At 44.9% G+C, this 24477-nt stretch overlaps 1 protein-coding gene across 2 annotated transcripts in view; it reads right to left on the reverse strand.

Moving 5' to 3' along the window:
• Positions 1-24477, reverse strand: part of GCC1 (GRIP and coiled-coil domain containing 1) — a 338240-nt gene that overhangs the window by 34894 nt on the left and 278869 nt on the right. For both annotated transcript variants that reach the window (XM_069629523.1, XM_069629524.1), the window contains exon 2: positions 18466-19558. In XM_069629523.1, coding sequence (XP_069485624.1) covers positions 18466-19558 — 1093 coding nt within the window. The remainder of the gene's footprint in view (positions 1-18465; positions 19559-24477) is intronic.

The raw sequence follows: 24477 nt of genomic DNA on the forward strand, positions 1-24477 counted from the left end.
TCCTCCAGGAATCTCCTTCCCTTGAGCTGGTGGGACCAACCAGTTTGCCCAAACATCAAGCCAGGACCCCTCTCTTCTGGTCGAATTCGCTGTACAGAGCTACAGTGGACCGGATAGCCAGGAAGGTCAGACCCTGCTTGGGTTTTAAGGAGCAGACCTTTTATTCGTTGCTTTGCTCTGCTTCTGGTTTCTTCCCTGGGTAGTGCAGGACCCTCCAGTCTTCCTACTTCTTGTCAGTCCAACAGTCGCTTCAGGAACCGTGAGCCTGCAGGAACTACCAAGAACGTCCACCTCCGCTACAGCTCCCTCTACGTTTTAAGGTACTGTGGAAATCCGGTTGTTCATTTCGTTCAGCCGCGGTGAGTGTGTAAAATCTTTCTCCAATCCGAGGGCTTGTCCTTCTCTTCTCTTTGAACTAACTTTTCTGCCGACCAACTTCGTCTGGAACTCGTGGCATAAACTTTACCACGAACTACCCTGAACCGTGTGATCTTGAGCAAAAGACTTTTGACCTATTGACTTTGGCCCTAAGCTTTTTTTACCTGATTCTATCACTGTAGTTCCTCTTGCTCAATTGCTGTGAGTGCTTACTTGTTGGTGTTGTTCAATTTCTGCCTAACTTTGTCTTTCCCTGCCTTTTCAATTTCTGGAGTGCTATTCTGCTCCCACTTCATTTTGTGAGCTTAACTTGTCTGGAACTTATTGGGAATGGTGTGGTGTATTAGGAATGTGATTTTTAAACTGTTTTACTTTAGTGAGATGTTATACAACTGATGTGTAAATAAATGTATATTCTTTTACTCAGAAACCTTGAGTCAGTGTTTGGTTGAATCATAGCAATTGCTGTCCTTTGTGTAACTATTTGATACTGCTCACTTGCTCTTGAGATAGGTCTGGCTGCTCGGCCACCGCTACCACTTTTACTGTGTAGTACAGGCTTGTACCAAAGGTGAATGTGTACTGTCACTTGTAGTCTTAATTGTGTGTGGTGTTCCCAAAGGGTACTGCACATAATTCTGTCTAACAACATGTTACAGCACTACTTGGTATCAGGCATTGGATGTGTTCGATTTATCACCCACAGGCATATGGCGTTGTGGAGAGGATAAATGGACTCCTCAAGAGTAAGTTATCTAAATGTGCTCCACAATGAAGAACAACTGGGTGTACTGCCTGCCCCTGGCCCTTTTTAGCTTGCGCATGCAGCCAAGCAAAGAGCAACACCCGTCGCCTCACAAGTTAGTTACTGGTCGGCGCATGCATACCACGTGTCCCCTGTGAGAAGGGTCTCTGATGCGCATAGGACTGCAGCGGTGTTAGGAGAGGAATTCAGGGATTATTTGACAACACTAACTTGGGCCATTAAATATGTCTGCCGGCAGATTGCACCTCCCAGAACCGTGACTACAGAGACGCCCAATGCTGCACAGACAACAGAACAGATCTTGAGCATATAACGGCTAGACCGCTGCTGCCAAGGGATTACGTCTGCAACTTTGTGCGCCGTGGGAACAATCCCTGGTTCCAGAGCCCATATGAGGTGGTGTTTTGCACTCCCCTCGTGGTTAAAATAAAGGAGCTGCATTACTGGGTGCACCTCTCTGATGTTCGTAGGACACCTCCAGAAAGTACAGTGGTGCACCAGTTGTCTTAAAAACAGGGGTGACAGTACCTGTACCAAGAGCTCCTTATCGGCCTGGCCGAAGGGGACACGGGTGTGGTGGCACGCTCAAGTCGGAGGCCAAAGTTCAGCTGCTGGCTCCACACTTTTTTCCCCTTTTAGGAGATCTTTCTCTTCTTTTCTCTCCTTTTCTCTTTCTCGCCGTCTTCCCCAGTTTCCTCTTGTTTCTTATTATCTTGTACAGTGTACGTCCCGTACGTCCCTCCCTTTCTTTATCTTGTGTGTTTGTGCTTCTTTTACAGGTGGAAAGAAGAGGGACGCAGCTCATGCACATAGATTGTTGATTAGGGACCTGAAGCGTAGAGATGCAAATGAAAGACTATGGAAATATATCTATTATTGTTGGTTAGCACTTGCTGGAGGATTGTGTGTAATATTGCTAATATTACTGAGGGTGTATTGGGGAGGGTATTTATAGGGGGAGGTCCTATAGAAGGGGGAGTGGGGGAAATAGAATTGTATATTATCCAAATGGAACGATATATATAAGTGTCAATAACGCAAGTGGAGTTACATATATTAACACTAATGTGAATACAAATAATAATGGTAATAGGGTCAATGACTCCCATATGCAAGTTCCATCTGTGAAGGAAGCAGAGAACACGTTGGTTACAATAAACAGGGGATTATCTACCACTATGGAAGGATACAATGACATTTCTGACCGTATTACTAAAGCGACTATTTTGCATGGAAGAATGACAAAAGAAGTATGATAAAGTATGACACATATCAAGGGTTGTGTTTTGATGTTATGGAGAATATTCATCACCCCAAATTCTCTAATTCCTGGTACTCCGATAGGAGTGGTGTGGGGAGAAATACTGTAAATGGAAGCCGTTATGTGTGTTCACTCATTCCGCACACGTCAGGGGCTCCCAAGGTGTTAGTACCGCGATCAGTCCAAATTATAGAGGCACAATGCCTGGTGCATCTTGCTCTATGCAGAATGAAAGGAACATTCCAGGCACAGAGTGTGGAATTGCAAATGGTGGGCCCAGATTTCGTAGAATGTCCAGACAACCAAAGGAATATCAAGTGTGTGGAGTTACCTTATCTGATGGTGAAGGGGTGGAAATATGTCAATAATAACTGGCTGGACAGCACACTACCTTGCTTGGCAGAATTATTGGTAACATACAACAAGGACAGAATAGCGCGAGTGGCCAACTTCTGTGCACAAATATGGACAGTGCATATCACAAAGCGGACATGGATTGCAACGACGGAAAAGCCAGTGCAGGTGCACAAAGAAGAAGAATACAATCTGTTTCTGCAGCAAGGATACAGTCTCTGTTGGCATAAACAAACATTGTAGACTTTCTTGATCGCAGACAAGAAGAAAGGGACCGCAGCATTGATGGATTACTACTGGATCTGTGGTCGTCAAGCTTACTTGCACCTCCCAGCGTCGTGGAGGGGCTGTTGTTCACTGGCCACATTGCATTCAGCGCTATTAGTAATCCCAGAACACCACCTGAATGGAGGAGTACTGCCTGCAAAGGGTCCAACAGGTTTCCCACAATGCAAACAGAAGGTAAGAGCTTGGTGCCCACGCAAGAGCCCAACATCCGGTGAGGAAAAGGACAGTTCTAATAACCGTGGAGGATGAGAAGATCAAATTACTTATCTAAATACGCGTCCACTTTGCTTGCCGAGATACCAGAAGAGTATCGGCTGTTCAGCTCAGCAGAATTCTTCTTCGCTTCCCTACTCTTGCAAGGGGTACAGGCGGCAGCCAATGCCAAATGGCTATATATTGTGCTGTGGGAACTGGTCCAGCTCGCAAACTACACAGAGAATGCGTTCAATGTGATCACGGTTGAGTTACGAGCACTAAGACTTATTTATTAATTGAAATTTTTAAAGCGCTCACACAGCCCGCGGGCATCGAGGCGATGTTACAGGAATTGTTTGTTTTTTAGTTGCGTAATTGTTTTTTTTGTCTTAGTTGCGTATTTATAACACGCCTAAATACCCATAGGTTTTTAAGCACGGACCCGGGAATCGAACCCGTGTTGCTTCGTGTCGTCTTGCTTCCAAGGCGAACGTGTTGCAGCTGAGCTATCCTCCCAGGACAATGCCGATGCAAAATAGGTATCTGCTCGATATGTTGACAGCGATGGAGGGTGGGGTTTGCAAAAAATTTGGCGATTCCTGTTGCACATTCGCACCTCCAGTAGACGCAGAAAATGCATCAGTATCCCACATCATTGTGTAACGCTCACCTGATTCCCACGGAGGCGCAGGTCTGGCTTCGAGTGCTGATGCTTCTTCAATGGTGAAGCGCAGGGCTCTGAAGATGGACAGGAAGGGCCCTCTACTCTGGCTTCTCCGGCTCGCAGGAATATTCCCCTGTGCGTGAAAAGGGAGTATTACCTACTGACTGAGTTATGCTCGAGCCTCCCACTCTCTTCCAACCCTCCACGATACCCTTACAAGATTCCCCGTGAAGTCTCACCTTAGGGTCAGGAAGGATGAGCTCTCCATCCTTCTTCTGATGCAGGGGCGCGTTGAAACCCAGTTACTTCACTGGATTGAGGATTGGTGGGAGTTCAGGTAAGCTTGACTATTCAGGTAAGGCTTTGTAAAAGTTCTGTTGCAAGTTCAAAAGTCCAAGCTTAATAATAATGTTCATTGTCTTTTGCAGCAAGCGCTAATGCTTATGTCTTTTTTCCCCTTAGGGGCCGGGGTTTGGAATGCCGGAGATATGGCACGGACCCGAAGTGAAACGTGCAGTTCCAGTTCCAGTAAATGGCAGGTTAGATCTGGATGAGCGCTCGGGAACTGTCTTTGCTTACGCTCATTCTATGTCTTTGTCTTTTTTCCCCATAGGGGCCGGGGTCCGGAAAATGCCTGGAAGCGGCAAGACCCGAAATGAAATGGGAATGACCCAACAGGGAAGTCTTATTCCCTTCCTTCGCTCACCTCTTATTCTTGTCTTTTTCTCTAGGCTCTGGGAAGTGGCTGTGTATCCGGATGATCGCTGCTGAAGATGGAGGAACCCAGGAAAGGTGGGTGAAATGCAGCGCTGCAGCGATCGTAACGAAATGCTTTTAAAAAATAATGTCTTCCCTTTCAGGATCGTCGGTGATGTCTCTGTGGTGCAGATTCCGCTGGTAAGGTCTCTTGTCTCCTTGTCAGGTGATCCAGGATGCTTTTCCTTCTTCTGTTCTCTTGTTCCCTTCCTTTGCAGGTGATTCAGGATGCTGACAGGCGTGGCTGAAGTCCAGATGCAGGAGCTGACACGGTGAGCGTCCAGCTGCGAGGAGCAGAACAACGCGAAGCATGAGTTGCTGATCGGGTGTGGTTTAAATAGCTTTGGAAGAAGTTCCCAGTGTGTATCCTTCCACCGATCAGGTATGTATCCTTCCACGACCACACCTGGGTGGAAAGTAGTCCCACAGGTAAAGTAGTTCCATTCAGGCCTCAAGAGGGCCTGGATGTAGCAGCATGGTCTGCATCAGGTAAGTGCACATTAAAACACTTGAACACATGCCTAGCTTTATGAGCCTGGCGCCTAAGGCGCCAGGACAGGGGTCCAACATGAGCCTGGCGCCTAAGGCGCCATGACTGCGTCCAAAGGGCCCCAGCTTGGGCCCGCTGGCACTCTCCTGGGTGAAATGATGCCTGCCTCTGGGGTTGCTGGGTGAGACCTGGCTCCTTGGAGGTAGGCATCATGACAGTACCCCCCCTCAAGGCCCCTCCCAAGGTTCTTCCCTCCGGGGGTTTGGGCTTGTTCGGAAATCTCCGGTGAAACCTTTGCACTAATCGAGGTGCGTGGACATGGTTACTAGGCTCCCACGATCTCTCCTGAGGTCCATATCCCTTGCAGTCAACAAGATAGAAGAGTTTCGACTTTACCACCTTGGAGTCTAAAATGTCTTTAACTTCGAATTCTAATTCCCCTTCAATTTGAACTGGATCTGGAGGCTTGGACAATCGGGTTCCTGGTTGTACTGGCTTCAAAAGTGATGCATGAAAAACTGGATGAATACGCATGTTGGACGGTAGATCCAGTTTAAAGGCCACTGGGTTGATTATAGCTTTGATGGGATAAGGTCCTATGAATCTGGGATTGAAGGTTTGCGGGCCCTTGAGGGGTAATTGTTTAGTTGCTAGCCATACCTGGTCTCCTACTTGGTAAGGAGGAGTTTTACTTCGGTGCAAATCAGCGTTTTCTTTATACTTTTTCTTGGCTTGCTGTAAATGAGTTGCAGCTTCTTTGAAGGCTCGGGTTATTGTGGAATGCAGATGATTTACTGCAGGCATTTCCAGGGTCAGAGGTGGATCTAGGTCAAAGGTCCGAGGATGGTGACCATACAAAGTATAAAAGGGGGTTTGTCCGGTTCCCGAATGCATTGAATTGTTGTATGCATATTCTGCGATCCAAAGGATGTCTTTCCAATTTAACTCGGATTGGTGTAACATGCACCGAAGATATTGCTCGAGCGTCTGATTGGTTCTCTCGGTTTGTCCGTCGGTCTGGGGGTGGTGGCTGGTGGATAACCGCACATCTATTTGTGCTAGTTGGCAACACTTCTTCCAAAAATGTGAGATAAACTGACTTCCACGATCCGAGACTAATATGGAAGGGAAACCATGTATGCGAACTATATTCTCCAGGAATTCCTTGGCCAAGGTGGAAGCTGAAGGCAAACCCTTTAAAGGGATAAAGTGGGCCATTTTGGAGAATAGGTCCACAATTACAAGGATTGTGTTGTAACCAGCACAAGGAGGCAGATCTGTTATAAAGTCCATTGACAGGGTGTGCCATGGCGCCGGTGGAATATCCAAGGGTTGAAGTAGGCCGGCTGGCCTTTTCTTTTGAGCCTTGTTTTGGGCGCAAATTCCACAAGACAGTACAAAAGACTTTATGTCTTTTCTCCAAGAAGGCCACCAGAAGTGGCGTTTGATTTTTTCCTCCGTTTTAGCGATACCATGGTGTCCTTCCATTAAAGATTCATGATGATGGGCAATAACAAGTTCTTGCAATTCTTTACTTGGCAGAAACAACCGCTCCTGGAAGTAGGGTAAGTCATCCTTAACGGTGTAATGAGGACCCTTTTGACTCCATTCCAGTAAGGTTGAAGAGTCTAGAAGTTGTTTTACTTGCGTTTGGATATCCTCAATAGTTTGCAATGAAGTTAAGCCTAAGATTCTTTGCTCAGGTATGATGGGCACAGGTTCTAAGCTCGAATTAGGTTCTTCCATGCCAATCCGGGATAAGGCGTCCGCTTTTCCATTCTTGCAGCCAGGGCGATAGGTAATTACAAAATCAAATTCCGCAAAGAATAGAGCCCATCGGAGTTGTCGTGAAGATTGAGCTTTGGCCGTTTTTAAATACTGTAAGTTTCTGTGGTCCGTAATTACGGTGATGGTGTGTCTTGCCCCGAGAAGGTAGTGACGCCAAGCCTTGAAAGCAGATTTGATGGCCAGTAATTCTTTATCGGTAATTGCGTAGTTGATTTCAGGAGGAGAACATTTTCTGGACCAAAAGGCCACTGGGTGTAGTTGGTTAGTTTTTGGGTCTCTTTGCGACAGGACAGCTCCCATGGCCGAACTGGATGCATCGGTTTCCACTATGTACGGGAGATCTGGGTGCGGGTGCTTCAATACAGGTGCAGAGGTGAATTTGGTTTTCAGGTCCTGGAAGGCTTGTTCGGCCTCAAGAGTCCATTCGAAGCGTTTGTTTTTCTTTAGGAGAGCGGTGATGGGTTGGACTGTTTGTGAAAATTCCGGGATGAATCTTCGATAGAAATTGGCAAAGCCGAGCATGCTCTGAACTCCCTTCACCGAACTTGGAGATGGCCATTTGTGGATGGCGTCCACCTTTCGCGAGTCCATTCGGACTCCTTGAGGTGTCAGGATGAATCCGAGAAACTCAACTTCTGTGGTATGAAAAACGCATTTTTCGAGTTTTGCAAATAATCTGTGCTGGCGCAGTTTCTCAAGAACTGCCCTAACATGTTTTCTGTGATCAGATTCTGAAGAAGAGTACACCAGGATGTCGTCAATGTAAACAATGACACAGACATCGATAAGTTCCCGAAGAACATCATTCATAAAGTACTGAAAGGCGGCAGGTGCATTGCACAAATCGAAGGGCATCACCTGATATTCGAAGAGCCCAAACTTGGTGCGGAATGCAGTCTTCCATTCGTCGCCTTCTTTTATGCGCACCAGGTGATAAGCTCCTCGGAGATCTAACTTGGTGTACACACAAGCGTCTTTCACCTGGTCGATAAGCTCAGGGGATAACTATTCTTAATCGTTATTTGATTTAGGGCGTGATAGTCTATACACGTTCTAAGGTCGCCTTCTTTTTTCGGCACGAAGAACAGAGCTGAAGAGACAGGAGACTTGGACGGGCGAATAAAACCATTGGCTAGGTACTGATCTAAATACTGACGCAAATGCAGGTTCTCAGGTTCCGTAAGAGCATAAATCCTACTACAAGGTAGTTGAGCATTGGGTACCAGATCAATTTGGCAATCATAAGACCGATGGGGAGGTAACGTGTTAGCCTGTTCTTTCTGAAAAACGTCTTGGAATTCTTGGTATTCTGACGGTAGCTGTACAGGGGTGGAAGTTGCAGAGGCTAAACCCATAGCTGGATTTCTTGGATAACAAGTTGGTTCACAATCAGGAAAACTTATCTTCTTTGCTCGCCAGTCAATTCTGGGATTATGTGTTTCTAACCAAGGAATTCCAAGAATTACTTGAAATTGTGGGGCCTTGATCACATCAAACACGATTGCTTCCCAATGTCCATCCTGACCCACCAGTGTCAGTTCAACAGTGGAATGCGTTACAGGCCCTGAGGCTATTTCGGTTCCATCTACTGTAGTAATGACATCTTGGGTTACTTTCGGGCGGAGAGGAAGCTTAATCCTGGAAGCCAATTCACGGTCTATGTAATTTCCAATAGCTCCACTGTCGATGTATGCTTTTATAGCATGCAACTGCTGAGGCTGTTTTGGGTCCACGAGCACCATTGGCATGACAAAATGCGAGGTCAAAGAGTTAGTTTTCAAGCTCGGCAAGCGGACCCCTACGCTTGCCGGGCTAGGTCGTTTCCCGAATCAGGTGTCACTAATTCGTTATCAGTAGCTCCAACCACCTTCTTAAGTGGTTTAACTGGACAATTTCGAAGAAAGTGACCGGAAGTCCCGCAATACAGACAAAGTTGCATTTGCCGCCTTCTCTCTCGTTCTTTCTGCGTTAATGGACCTTTAACACCACCGGTTTGCATAGGTTCAGATACGTCGGTACTCTTGGAGTTAGCGTGGGTTTTGATCGGTGCTCGGTTTTCATACTTGAACCGATCTGCTTTTCTATTTTGAAGTCTGTGATCAAGTTGAACCACCAAGTCAATGTAGTCTGCGCAGACCTGGGGTGGGTTTACTATCTGAGCTAGAACATCCTTAAGCTCTCTGCGCAGGCCTCGATGAAACAATGTGATCCTTTTGCTTTCTGGCCATCCAGTTTCCACAACCAGTCTGTTAAAGGTGGCTATGTAGGACAGAAGATCCTGATTACCTTGTCGTAAGGATAGCAGTTCGTTATCAAGGGCCTGTCCTTGAGAGTGTCGAGCGAACAATCTTTCCATGCTGGCCTGGAAGCCCTGAAAATTCCGGAGAATGGGATCACCCTGATTTACCAATGGAATAGACCAATCGGCAGCACTGCCACTGAGGTAAGATAGTATAAAGGCTACCTTGGTCTGGTCGTTAGGGAAGGCTCCGGGTCTGCATAGAAAGTGTAAACGACATTGGTTCATAAAGACGGCATATTTCTTGGGATCCCCGCAAAACGTTCAGGCGGGGCCAAAGGCATGTGTCCAGGTAGATTAATTTGTACCGGGTTACTCAAACCCATTGATGTGGAAATGTCTCCGGAATTAGGTAAAGGAGTGTGCCCTGCCTGGGCCTGTAATAACCTTTTGGATAGGTCATCTGTTCTTTCCTTGGATAAGATCAGTTCTCTTTTGAGAGTGTTAGTCTCCTGGCGGGCTGAGTGCACCTCTGCCCGTAATTCCCCCAAAAGCTGAGCCAGCTGGTCAGTCTCGGAAGTCTCCATAGCGCCCGGGTGGGAAATTGTGGGTAGGCTTCGCGTTCTGTAACGCTCACCTGATTCCCACGGAGGCGCAGGTCTGGCTTCGAGTGCTGATGCTTCTTCAATGGTGAAGCGCAGGGCTCTGAAGATGGACAGGAAGGGCCCTCTACTCTGGCTTCTCCGGCTCGCAGGAATATTCCCCTGTGCGTGAAAAGGGAGTATTACCTACTGACTGAGTTATGCTCGAGCCTCCCACTCTCTTCCAACCCTCCACGATACCCTTCCACGATTCCCCGTGAAGTCTCACCTTAGGGTCAGGAAGGATGAGCTCTCCATCCTGCTTCTGATGCAGGGGCGCGTTGAAACCCAGTTACTTCACTGGATTGAGGATTGGTGGGAGTTCAGGTAAGCTTGACTATTCAGGTAAGGCTTTGTAAAAGTTCTGTTGCAAGTTCAAAAGTCCAAGCTTAATAATAATGTTCATTGTCTTTTGCAGCAAGCGCTAATGCTTATGTCTTTTTTCCCCTTAGGGGCCGGGGTTCGGAATGCCGGAGATATGGCACGGACCCGAAGTGAAACGTGCAGTTCCAGTTCCAGTAAATGGCAGGTTAGATCTGGATGAGCGCTCGGGAACTGTCTTTGCTTACGCTCATTCTATGTCTTTGTCTTTTTTCCCCATAGGGGCCGGGGTCCGGAAAATGCCTGGAAGCGGCAAGACCCGAAATGAAATGGGAATGACCCAACAGGGAAGTCTTATTCCCTTCCTTCTCTCAACTCTTATTCTTGTCTTTTTCTCTAGGCTCTGGGAAGTGGCTGTGTATCCGGATGATCGCTGCTGAAGATGGAGGAACCCAGAAAAGGTGGGTGAAATGCAGCGCTGCAGCGATCCTAACGAAATGCTTTTAAAAAATAATGTCTTCCCTTTCAGGATCGTCGGTGATGTCTCTGTGGTGCAGATTCAGCTGGTAAGGTCTCTTGTCTCCTTGTCAGGTGATCCAGGATGCTTTTCCTTCTTCTGTTCTCTTGTTCCCTTCCTTTGCAGGTGATTCAGGATGCTGACAGGCGTGGCTGAAGTCCAGATGCAGGAGCTGACACGGTGAGGGTCCAGCTGCGAGGAGCAGAACAACGCGAAGCATGAGTTGCTGATCGGGTGTGGTTTAAATAGCTTTGGAAGAAGTTCCCAGTGTGTATCCTTCCACCGATCAGGTATGTATCCTTCCACGACCACACCCGGGTGGAAAGTAGTCCCACAGGTAAAGTAGTTCCATTCAGGCCTCAAGAGGGCCTGGATGTAGCAGCATGGTCTGCATCAGGTAAGTGCACATTAAAACACTTGAACACATGCCTAGCTTTATGAGCCTGGCGCCTTAGGCGCCAGGACAGGGGTCCAACATGAGCCTGGCGCCTAAGGCGCCAGGACTGCGTCCAAAGGGCCCCAGCTTGGGCCCGCTGGCACTCTCCTGGGTGAAATTATGCCTGCCTCTGAGGTTGCTGGGTGAGACCTGGCTCCTTGGAGGTAGGCATCATGACACATTGCAGCAGTCCACGGCCTAGGTGTTCGCATGAAGGCGTAGGGAGGAATTCAGGACAATGACTGGGTAAGCATGACATTCAACTGGCCCCCATCGTGGCTAGGAGCAATTGTGAAGATAGTAATGCCCATAATTGTGTTCATCCTGGTCATTTCCTGCATGTGTCAGCTGGTTCATCAATGCTGTGCCATTGTGGCCCCTGATAGCGCAAGAATGATGATATAATTTGGGGGGGTTCAAAAGAGCCTCGGGAAAAAAACCGATGTTCCACTAGGTGACCCGAAGTATGAAATGTGTCCATCCCATATGGAGATGAAGTTGACCATTCATACCACACTGTCATTTCGCAACCCCCTGATCCACAAAACTACACAGAGGTTTGGGATGTAGAAACTGGGGAGGGGGAGCGCAGACCAATTCCAGAAATCGTTACTTCTACAGTAACGAAAGGGGGGAATGTTGAGAAGGGGACAGCCCCAGCCCCACCCCCCGCTAAAGAAATTAATTTATGGACAGGACTAAAAGCAAACACAGTTGGGGTACTTATTCCAAGCCATTGTTTCCTAGAGTGGACTCCTCTATCTCTTCATAAATGTTAAGTATATTAGTAACCTGCACCATGCAAATCTTAACATCAAAGAAGCAATATACATTACAAAAGGCATGCAATAACCAATTCTGGGCTTCTATGACTACATCCCAATAAATCAGGCAAGATCCCTACAGGAGATATTTTCCTGAACTGGTGGGCCAGTGGAGGTTGTTGGTAGCTGCAGAAAAACGGCTGCACTTCTTCAGTACCACGGTTAGACAGACGGCAGCATTCTACACTTTGTAATTTGAAGATTATGGTTTACAATCCCACAATCCCTTTCCATAGAAGACTCGGGAGTTGCCCATAGCTCCAATTGTAAATTGACCATCAATCACTGAAAATGAAGGGATGAATCCTATTTGGAATAGGGAGCTATCCCTCCACACCCTATTAACCTGTGGAGAAAGAATGAAATGTGTCCATCCCATATGGAGATGAAGTTGACCATTTATACCACACTGTCATTTCGCAACCCCCTGATCCACAAAACTACACAGAGGTTTGGGTGGACCGGGCGGGGGAGGGGAGGTGCATTTACATTACTTGTTCACCTGAAGAGTATGTGCGTAGGCAGTAGATATTGCGATCAGTGTGTAAGGCGTGGGTGCCAGTAAAAAGGAATAAGCCATATGTGGATGTAGAAACTGGGGAGGGGGAGCGCAGACCAATTCCAGAAATCGTTACTTCCACAGTAACGAAAGGGGGGAATGTTGAGAAGGGGACAGCCCCAGCCCCACCCCCGTACGCACTTTAAAGTAAAGTGAGATGCATTTGAGGCACTGTAATGAGCTAGGGGGAGGAGGGAGTCAGTGAAAGGGGCACTTTCCCATCCAGTAGGACCCCATGCTAACACCATCAATTATAGTATCTTCATATGGTGCGGCCCAAGGCGTGGGCGGCATCGCTAGTTTGCATAGATATTAATATTTTTATAGGCGGCATTGCATGCACTAGGCCCAAATCCACAAGGCAACAAATCTCCAGTCATGCCCGAACTCCCATAAGGACAGTTTGCACCCCCACCCACCACACTGTTTGTCCAGATGTGTCTTTCACCCAAAAGTAATGTGCACTACAAGGCCGCGGTTAGAGGCTGGCGCCTGGTGGGCATGTTAGCTCAGTTGGCCAAAGTACGACCCGGCCCATTCCTGAATGACCACCAGTTATAGTCCATATAACTGACTAAACCCTAAGATCCCCGAACTCCATGACACCAGGTGCTCTTTGACCATCAACCCCAAAGTAACAAGTCCTGAAATGTTCAAAGAGGATGGACAGGACGCATTGTTGCAGCGGCATCGTGTGATTTGTATTGCGAGTTGCTGGGAGGGATACATTATAGTTCAAACGAGGGTGGAAGACCTGGGAATCGGATGATGCAGAGGGAGTGAGTGAAATGTGTGGGTGAAGGTTAGAGTGCCCTGGAACCTCATGTGCGTCTGTTTTTGAAGCCTGCAAAGTGCATGGTAGGAGTGATAAACAAGCTGTATAGTAGGAGTATAGTTAATTTGTTTTCTGACCTTTGACATGAGAAGCAGATGAGCCCTGCAGTGCCCACGTGATAGCAGATGGACAGACTGGGCTGGGACCAATAAACTGCCATCCCATATAGATAAAGGCAGCACTTGTATAGGCTCCATCCAATCAGCCGCGCAGGTGTGTACTACATGTATTGCATCATTATGACAATGTTTTTGCCTTAAATGTTTCTGCTTGTACCTCTTTTCGGCAGAAAGTTCTTGGCAGCAGAGTTATTTTCTGTTGCTCTCATCTGTGCATGAGATTAAAACTTGTTATCCTTACAAGATCAACTTGTAAGGATACAAGCGGGTTGCATTTTCTCTGGTGTGAGCATTCAGGGGCCTGCCTTCAAATGTCTCAAAATTGTGTTTGTTTCCCTACATTTTGGACTTCGCCGGGCATTGAGGGTAATACATTCTAGGGCGATTTGCGCAAGTCAGACCTCTTTGGATTCCCACAGGTGTCTTTGTTTCAGAAATGCATGGGCTTCCCCGTTTTCCTTGGTGGCTGCGAGACCTCAGGCCGAAATCAGTTGTCTACAAAACCAAAATCCAACAAATGTCCTCTTCCCAAACCCTTTGGGATACCAGTGATTAAGCCTTTTCCCATTGCACCCAGGTAGGTGCACCCACACGTGTGGTATCGTCAGGACACCTGTGGGAAGGTAGGACATGTTTTGTTGCTGGCATGTTTCAGTGGTTTCCTAGTGGCAAATGTCTGAAATTGTGTTTTTTCCCCTAAATCTTTGACTTTGCTGGGCATTGTGGGTAATAACTTCTAAGGCGATTCGGGCAAGTAAGATCTCTTTGGATTTCCACGGATGCCTTCCTTTCAGATATGCATGGGGTTCCCCGTTTTCCTTGGTGGAATCTGTGGTTTGTCCACAAAGCCAAATCAGTCTTCCCCAGGGTGTTTGATGTACCAGTGGTTTAGCCTTCTCCCTTTGTGCACAGGTAAGTGCATCCACATATGTGAGGTACCGTTTTCGTCGGGACACCTGTGGGAATGTGGGAAGGTAGGACATTTGTTGTTTTCTCTTGGTTTTGATAACGTTTTCATATATTTGCTACTGCACTTTGTTGCACAACCCTTTCACCCATCCTTCAAAAGGTCTGCCTGTGCTCTTTCAAAAAATGTATGCTCATCATTCCTCACCATATTTGCTTTCCGTATTTTCAAATGCTAGATACGTCTGATTAGGCCGTCAGCATAAAACTCCTGTGTAGCATGGCTCTGTTTTTGGCTTGTGTTATTGCTTGTTTTGTGAAACATTATGAAAAATGTGTGATTTCCTAACTAGATGAGTCGGGGGAATGTAGCGGTGCATTGCATTTCTCAATATTCACAGAAGCCATTACCTTACAGGTCCAAACATGTCCAGCACATAACTTATTGTCTGTCATTTTTCAAATTTTTTCCCAAACTATGGAAATTTTACATGCATAGTTGTTGCCTGACCTGCGCAAATCACCCCTTCCTAAACTTGGAATTCTGTCTACTTTTCAGAAATGTATGCCTTTCTGTCTTCCCATTCAGCTTTCATACCCTCCGCTTCCATTCCTTACACGCATGTCCTATTGGAAAAAAGGGAAAAATCTCCTACCTCTCACAAAACTGATGGTAACCTTATAAAAATATGCTTTTTTGTTTTCCACTCAACCTGTTCGTGAAAGCTTGGAGAATGGTGAGTTTTAGAACAGCAAACCATGTGTTCCTAGCTCTAACAAAGGAAAAAAACACAGGCTTCTTTGTACATCATTTCATTGGCATTTTCTGAAGAAAAAAAAAAGAGCACATTTTGTTTTTATCTCACCTGCCTATAACAAACTCTGATTCCTTGGTGGTGTTAGGACCGCCTACGTGTGGGAAGAAAAGGGGCTACATTTGGCCAAGATATCTGTTGTAACAAAAAATGTACAAGGGATTGAATTCAACATACTGAAATCTCCAAATAAGGGCACACCACTGGGTGGTAAAACCCCCAGCAGTTAAAGGGTTAAAGCTAGAAAAGCAAAAATAGTTCCTAGTATTGTTTTTGGCACAGAATCAACCTCTTTAAAAATGAATTGGTTCAAATTAGAAAGTTTTTATGGCGACGTTTTTGGAACCCACCTCTAGGCGTCCAAATTGCTTTAATTCAACATGATATGAGGATATGATTGGTCATTTATAACGCACTTAATACCCAGAGGTTTTTAAGCACGGACCCAGGGATCGAACCTGTGTTGCTTCGTGTCGTCTTGCTTCCAAGGCGAGTACGTTGCCCCTGAACTATCCTCCCAATGGACTACGGCACGTGTCTCTTCATGTCCTAGCCGACTGGTAACATTTGCAATATTTCCAAAAGTTCTTGAACCCTCCTTCTTGTTCATTGTTAAGTGAAATTTAAAAGATTATAGGGGATGAATCGTGCCATACACTTAACTCATTGGTCTCTTATTGTCAATCCATATTGTCATCGCCTGAAGCCGATAAAAATCTGCCTTTTTTTATTAAGACGCTAAAGAAATTAATTTATGGACAGGACTAAAAGCAAACACAGTTGGGGTACTTATTCCAAGCCATTGTTTCCTAGAGTGGACTCCTCTATCTCTTCATAAATGTTAAGTATATTAGTAACCTGCGCCATGCAAATCTTAACATCAAAGAAGCAATATACATTAAAAAAGGCATGCAATAACCAATTCTGGGCTTCTATGACTACATCCCAATAAATCAGGCAAGATCCCTACAGGAGATATTTTCCTGAACTGGTGGGCCAGTGGAGGTTGTTGGTAGCTGCGGAAAAACGGCTGCACTTCTTCAGTACCACGGTTAGACAGACGGCAGCATTCTACACTTTGTAATTTGAAGATTATGGTTTACAATCCCACACACAATCCCTTTCCATAGAAGACTCAGGAGTTGCCCATAGCTCCAATTGTAAATTGACCATCAATCACTGAATATGAAGGGATGAATCCTATTTGGAATAGGGAGATATCCCTCCACACCCTATTAACCTGTGGAGAAAGGGCAATTGGCCTGCCTAATGCAATGCAAAGACTTGGATAGCGAAATAGGTTGAATCACAGTGGGGACATTTGACAACTCATTTGACATCTTTGCAGCACAGTAAAATATGGCTTTGTATGTACTCACTTGTAACTAATGTTCACAAAAGAAGATGACCAAGGAGAGTCGTCAACTTTTGGATTTTGTCCCTAGATACACTTGCACTGTATGGGCGTAGGTATGCAAGCCAGGATAATGCTTTATTGAGCGGATCAGCAATGCCATAAGTATTATAACACGCAGGTGACAGCGACATCCCCCAACTAACACCCACATCTTTATAGTTAAGATGTTCATTAGACATTTCCTATTGCCTGATGTAGGCCAAAGGATCTAAACCAATTAAGAGCTTATACGCCAATCTTTCCCACACGTCTGTGATACTTGGTTAAGGTTATGAACCAATTGGGATGTTTTACACCACGGCACAAACTAAAGATTAGATGAGCAGGAGCTAAAAGCTGTTCCTGGGTATTCGACATCCCTCAGTAAGTAGGTGCTACCTATGGGGAATGAGGAGCCTGTAGCATGCCGCAAAAGTAACTCTGGTATCAGATGCAAACTATAACCTTTTGTCTAGGATGTATGAGCCATGATTTAAACATCTTCTAGTTGTGCCCTAATGCTCATTTACACCCATTCCCAAACACACTGAGTTAATGTTATATAGTTCAGTTTGTGCCGCACCAGTTGGCCTGGGCGGTCAGAGGTAGCTCCCATTCTCTGTTGGTGTTAACCTAACTAGGCTCTCCCTTAGGTGCTTAATAGCTCCCCAGCTCCTGAGAGTGACAAAACGAAATACCAGACGTATGTGGCTCAAATTTTCTAAGCAAACCATGTATTTTTTAGGATGGGAATAATCATCCACAACAACTATTTTGGTCTCAGTACCCTGTTTTAGTTGAAAAACAGGATTGGAGGGTGTGAAAAATATATTCGACAACCAGATGGTTTTCAGAGGACATAACATACTAACATCATAATTTTTGCCAGCATAGAGGTCACAACAATATGTCTATAACCGTCACAGGAACTAGAGTACGCACTTTCAGGAGAGGTAAATCAATTTCATGGAGGTGGGACAATCTGCGCTTACAGGATGCAAACAAATTCCCTTAGTGGTACTCGTCAGCAGCTTTGCATGATCCACAAGCACCCAACAAAGAAAATAATACACAGATGCTGCGGTGTAAGCAAATATCAAGTATAGAAGTAAGAATCTCTGAAGTGTTCTATATGCAATCACAAGACCCTTTTAAAGCAGATCTGCAGTAGACATAAAAGGGAGAAACTACTTCAAAGAGCCTTCACACACACTCTTTGGGCCCCTTGATGCTGTTCTTTGCCACGTGAAAAACCCTGGTGAACCTTTTCCAATATTTGATTACAAACACAGAGACTGAATTTAGAATGCACTATAGTTGTTGCTTGGTTCAAACCGGGCTTTTCCGTGTATGGGGTGCAACAACAATGCACTGTCCTTATCCATTGTCCTCCTCCATATATTCTGTACTTTTATTTAACGCCATGCAAAAAATCGGTGGGGAATGGGAAACTTTGGATTATATCAAAAGATTAAACCAAATGTCAACGTAGCTTAACTGAACATAATAGAGACGGTTATGATTTGTAAAAGTCAATATGTGAACTTTCAGTAAAAGTAAAGGCTTGGGTTGAAATACTGGCGCTACACACTCCACCTGTAATTTTCAGCATGGGATAAAAATGCTTGATTTGGAAACCGATGGATATATGAATAACATTTACCACTATGAAAACTGGCATTACATTTAGTGAAATGGACTAAATGGCACGTTCTGACAAAATATACTTTGCACTCGCCCGGAGTTTGAGTGCTTTCGTAAATCAAATAAATGTCTATATGGAACTGCAAATTCAACAAACGGCACTATTGTTTTCTGCTGTAGAGTACCGAGCCCAAACCACCCTCAAAGCCCACTATTCTTACAGAATTATGTGCATAGTGAAGTCAGATGTAGACAGCACTCAGAATGCATTACCTTAGCCATTTCCTGCTGCAGCTGGGTCTGAAAATGAGTTTTCATGTTGGCCATCTCCTTTTCCATCTCTTGGAGCCGAGGGTCAGGCCTGCTCCGTTCATTTTTAGTGGCTTGCAGTTCCCTTGACCGTTGCTCCAGTTCGTGATTCAGTTGCATCACTAGCACCTCAAACTCTCCAACACGCTCCTCCAAGTTCACCCTCCCAGCAAGGGATCCCCTCATGTCCTCCAGCTTCAGTTCGACATCTTGTCGCTGTGCCCTTTCTGCCTGTAGGAGCTTCTGCAGCTCTCGAAGCATGACAGCGTGGTCATTCTGCTCCTGAGCTCGGTCATGCTGTTGGGTGATAAGACGGGCTTTGGTCTCCGCCAGCTGATCCTGGGCACTCTTCAGCTCTTCTTCAAACCATTTCGTCTCATCCGAGGCTTTCTTTATTAGATCATCCATTTCCTGCTTCATTTTCCTCTTGTCAGCCTGGTAGGAGGCTTCCATACGGGACTTTTCTTGAGTAACTGTGGTCAGGGCATTTGTTAAAGTTGCCAATTGGTTCTTCGTCTGAAGGACCCTCTTGTCCACTTCACTGAGAACAGTTGCTACAACCTCCCCGTTGCCTGTGCTCATACCACTCTCTGAACCATTAGCTTCCTCTTGCTTTGGCAGTGGAGGCCCATTTACAGCAGAAACATCAGTGCCTAAACGGTCCTCCTCCGTCAGCTCGCCTTTGGCACTAGTCAAGGAAGCAGCTGTGTCAACACTTGCAGCAGTTCCGACACTATCCTCGCTGTGCAAGGAACAACCATCATCTGGTCCATCTGTCAGGGAGGGACTGCTATTAACATTTGTAATGTCCAGATTTACATCAGCCTCGTGAGAGGCAGACAGAACCTTCAAACTGGCCTCCAGTGCCTCCTTCTCCTTCAAAAGGCCCTTATAGGCACGGACAACATCTTTCAAACGAGTCTGGTACTGAAGTAACTGCTTTTTCTGGTTCTCTATAGTATCCAAGAGCTCCTTCTTCCCCGCTCCAACTCCAAAATTCATCCCAAATTTCTCCATGGCTGTCCCTCTTGGGATTATCGTGTGCTTCTCATGGTGCCTAAAAGAGAGCAAAAGAGGGGGCACTCATTGTAAAAGGATTGTTCTTCTCAAGTAAAGTGAAATTGTTTCACAGACTAGATAAGTTATGATTGACAGTGAAACCCCACACAACTCTTATCAGTGCTTCCGTAAATATGCAATTAAAATAGCGATATTGCTGTTAAAAAATACAGCAATAGAAGAGAGGCAGGGTGGATATTCTTAAATATAGCCAATAATCATGCGGAAAATAATATTTTCAGCTCAAATGAAACCATACTCTGCAAGGTTCTACAAAGACGTCCAAAATTTAAGTGACAACAAAATGCCCCAAAATGCATTTGCACGATTGTGGATACTAAAATATATAATTTTTTTAAAATGTTGCATTAGTGTTATAGTTCAAGAAGGAACTTTGACTACGAACAACAACATTTTTACATCACACATTAAAACATAATCACTAGAGAGAAGTACTATAGATACTCATAAAAGCCAGATACAACAGCAATTAATTGTTCTAAAATAACCCCATTTGATTTGATTTTCAATTCCTAAATAATCTTGGCATTAAAAGATATAACATACTCAAACACTATAGAAAAACAATAAGTAAATTATAATAAAAGAAATTCATCATCAAAATGTGTTAACCCTATTTCATCACACCTAAAATGATCTCTTAATATCAATATGGTCCAGACTTACCACAAAAATGTTATACTGAGGGTGTCCTATAAATAATAGGACAAAAGATCATAGGACAAAAGATCATGAGGTTTCGCAGTTAAGGTACTAAAACACACAAATTTAGTGTTTCCATCACCAACCAACACTCTGGGCTCCACCACACAAAATTAACCATTACTGAACTCCTATACTTATGTTGATTATTTACAATGCATTTGTGTTTCATGGGAAAGAAAAGTGCTTTTCCAAGAAGTACTTTACAAAGGAATGCTGATGGACTGAGCTGTCCCAATGCTGGTTGCGTTACAAAAGTAATGATATACTAGTTAATCCAATAAGATCCACTCCACATTGAAACCATTAGAGTCTCAAATGAAACTCACTAGATGCTCAACAAACTCAGAAGCTGTATGAATGTTTTGCTCTACTCATCAAGGAGGTCATCAAAACATTGTTAGAACAAAGAAACCATCATCCTCTTTCATAAAATGTTTCCCAGACTCCGCAATAAGAGCAAAGAGGTTATTATACCAGTCATCCCTGAATGCTGCAATTCCTTGCTAATCACTAAACGTGTGCATGACTGCCTGAAACAAGCTAGCATCACAGCCTTGCTAAAAAAGAAAACGCTGTCCCAACTGAACTAGCAAAACTTTGGCCAATCTCAAACCTGCATTCTTACCAAATATTCTGGAGAAAATAGTCCCTTCACAACTCCAAGAAAACAAAAGACTAAAGCAACCTAACCGGCAGACAGGACTTAAATACAATAGGGATAACAGCACATCATTAAACAATTAAAGCTACTCTTATATTTGGACAATAAAAATGGAATATGTATGCGCCTGGCACCTGAAGGGAGCCCATGACACTGTAGACAAAAATATCCTTCTTCAAAGGCTGCAACAACTATTGGGGAAGTCTTTCCAAACAAATCGGAGCTCACCCTGCTCTAAAAGGATGACTTTAGAGACCATTCCGGGGTCATCTGATGATCATCGAACGACACTAGAAGTCATTCCCACATCATCAAACGCTGTCACACTGTTAAAGTCATCAGCAAATGTCTCAGTGATGTTTTGGGGATGGGTGATGATTTGGGGATGATCTTAGGAAGACTTAATGAATAGGCTAAAATCATCCCTAAACCTTTTTTTCCTGATGCCTTTAGGATGACTTGCTGATCACTTCAAGAGATTGCACGTTTGTCCCTGATGATTTGGGGATGATTCTGGGGTGACCTGCTGATTACTTCAAGAGCATCACCATGAAACATGTTTGTTCTTGATGATTTGGGGATGACTTCAGGATTACTTCAGACCATCATAGTTTGTAGGATGATATGCGTACTACTACAGATTGTCATTCAGCTTTTGCTTAGTTGCACTTGTGCTGAATGACCCCCAATGTGCAAGGGTAAAGCGTGAGACGATATTGAGCCAAAGCAGAAGCCAGAGAAACATAGCATGATCCCCCTGTGTGAGAATCCTTTGCCATCACAGTCAAAATCATGCACCAGCACCCTCACAATCCCCAACGTGGCAAGGGTAAAGCTTGAGACTATGCTGGGCCAAAGTGGAAGCCAGAGGCCTAAACATAGCATGTACCCTCTGGGTGAAAATCCTTTGCCATCCCAGTCAAAAGCAGGAACCCAACACCCTCACACTAAATACATTTCCATGTCGACTGCACCAATATATGCCAGTATTCACATTTATTCATTTACACAGTATTCATGTTTGCTTGCACATAATCCAACAACCAATTCAACAACCACAACCAAAAGGACTTCCAGGATTAATAAAAACAAAACAAAAACCAAATAGGATCCAAAAAAGAAAGAAGTGATAAACGGAACCACAAAGTCCCACAACCTACCAAATACAAGCAGCAACAAACCACAAACAGAAAAGACTAAACCCAAAAGGCCAGGAAATACACGAATCGAAAGAGAAAGCCCACTCACAGGAAAATAACCCGACACATCATGCCTTGCCACATGAAAGACAAAGAACAGATAACAGAAATAATAAGACAACCAAAACCACTCGGGGAAGGCGCCAACCAGCATGATCCCACAATCCCACAAAACTCAAACATCCCAGATGGCCCAAAGAGACATACAAATAACAGAGCAAAGACAGACTACATTGCTCGCAACCTGTCCACATATGACAGCGTGGTAAACAAAAACGGCACAGCAACAACGAATCGACAGCCAAAAAGCGTCACAAATACAGACCCAACCAGGACACCAAATGGAACACGACAACTAATAAACCATCCCAACCCGGTCTCCACCACGGACAATACCCCAACCCGAACAAGGGACAAGTTGTAATCCATCACACTCTACACCACCTAAATCACCAGGACTGGAACAACAGAGGGGTAGCTACCCTATTTACCACCCGGAACAAACCAGAACCAACCAACCCCACCATAAACCTGATCGGTCTACTAGACAAAGAGACTGACCAACAAAAAACTAACCCACCCAACAGACTCAACCGGGGAAAACTCACTTGGAACTGAAACCTAACCAACACACCGGTCAGAACAAACAATACTATCAACAACCCAAAAGGGAAATAAAGCAAACTACACTGCAGCCTCCTCAAAGTTAAATTAATGGCAAAAAACTCAACCGCAATCCATGACCTCCTAAGCGAAGGAGGCACAGACGTGCTCTTTCCTACAGAAACCTGGCCACCAGACAACTATAAAGCCATGGCGAATGAAGCAATACCTGACAATTATAAATGAATATGCCCCAACAGAGAAAACCAAAGAGAAGGAGGAATCGCAATTATACACAAAGAACAGGCCTGAGCATCTCAAATCATCACAGCCAATGCGGAAGACAATGAACCCCTCCTCATCAAGATAGAACTCAACAACCAATCCAACATAGTATTCCTCCTGATCTACAGACCACTTTCTTATAGCCCTAACTTTGCAACAAAACTAGTGGACGAGGCCGCCATACTATCAACCCACCACAACAACCTAGTCATACTGGGAAATTTCAACATATGGTTCAAAAAAGGAAACAAGTACACAGCAAACTCACTCTGCGCACTCCTGGAAACCTTGCAATTCAAGCTAATAGTAAATAGATCCACACATGACGCCGGACACACCCTGGATGAAATTTCCTGCAGGGAAGAACTATGTGCATCCGTGCCACCTACACCAATTGTGTGGAGTCACCACTACTTGATAACATTCTACATCAAACCCCAAACCCGACTACCGGCCAGGAAGGGAATACCCCACACCAGCAAGAAAAGAAACTGGAAGAACCTGGACCTAGAGGTCGTAAGAAACCTTCTAGATACACGTTGAAACAAACGGAATACTCGACCAATCACAAGTTGGCTTCAGACCAATGAGAGGATCAGAATCAGCACTTCTATCGATCTGGAACGACATGAAAATAACATGAAAATTAACGCAGATGATGACACCCAATCGGCCCTCCTTCCATTGGACATATCAGCGGCTTTTGACACAATCAGCTACGCAACACTAATAAAAATATAGATGAAATGTGGCATACAGAAATCCGCACTAACGTGGCTTACCTCATTCCTAACAAACTGAACCCGGAAGAACCTACCTACCACTGTTCACCTCAAACGCCAAAATTATATCCTGCAGAGTCCAACAGGGTTCCAAGCCTCTCTCCTGTACATTTCAACATCTACATGTGCCCACTGATGAAAATCATTCGATCCCATGGATTTACCGCCTACAACTATGCAGACGACACAACTGATTGTGAAACAAACAGAACACAGGAAAAAAAAACAACCTCAACAACTGCCTCGCAGACATATACAACTGGATGACAAAGAACAACCTCAAACTGAACCCGGTAAAAAAGGAAGTAATGCTCTCACCTGCAGGATTCGACAGAGGGAACCCACAACAGGACTGGTCAATCGGCATGGAAACGCAACCAGAGACTACCAATGTAGTAAACAACCTAGGAATACTCATGGACAGTGGACTATCACTGGAACCGCAAATCAACAAAATTGTCAAAAAATGGTTCTTCCTCCTACAACTGCTCAGAGGATTACACAGTACCTCTTCTTCCCCCACAATAAAAGGGATAGTTCAAGCAGTGCTTCATTATCAAGCGTTTTGGATTAAAACACTATATAAATTCAATAAAATACAAATACAAATTAAATGTTACCCCTCAAAATCAATGGGCCACCAAATATTACAACGCTATAC

This window comes from Ambystoma mexicanum, chromosome 12, assembly GCF_040938575.1.
Source record: "Ambystoma mexicanum isolate Mex_15411 chromosome 12, UKY_AmexF1_1, whole genome shotgun sequence".
Lineage (NCBI taxonomy): Eukaryota > Metazoa > Chordata > Amphibia > Caudata > Ambystomatidae > Ambystoma > Ambystoma mexicanum.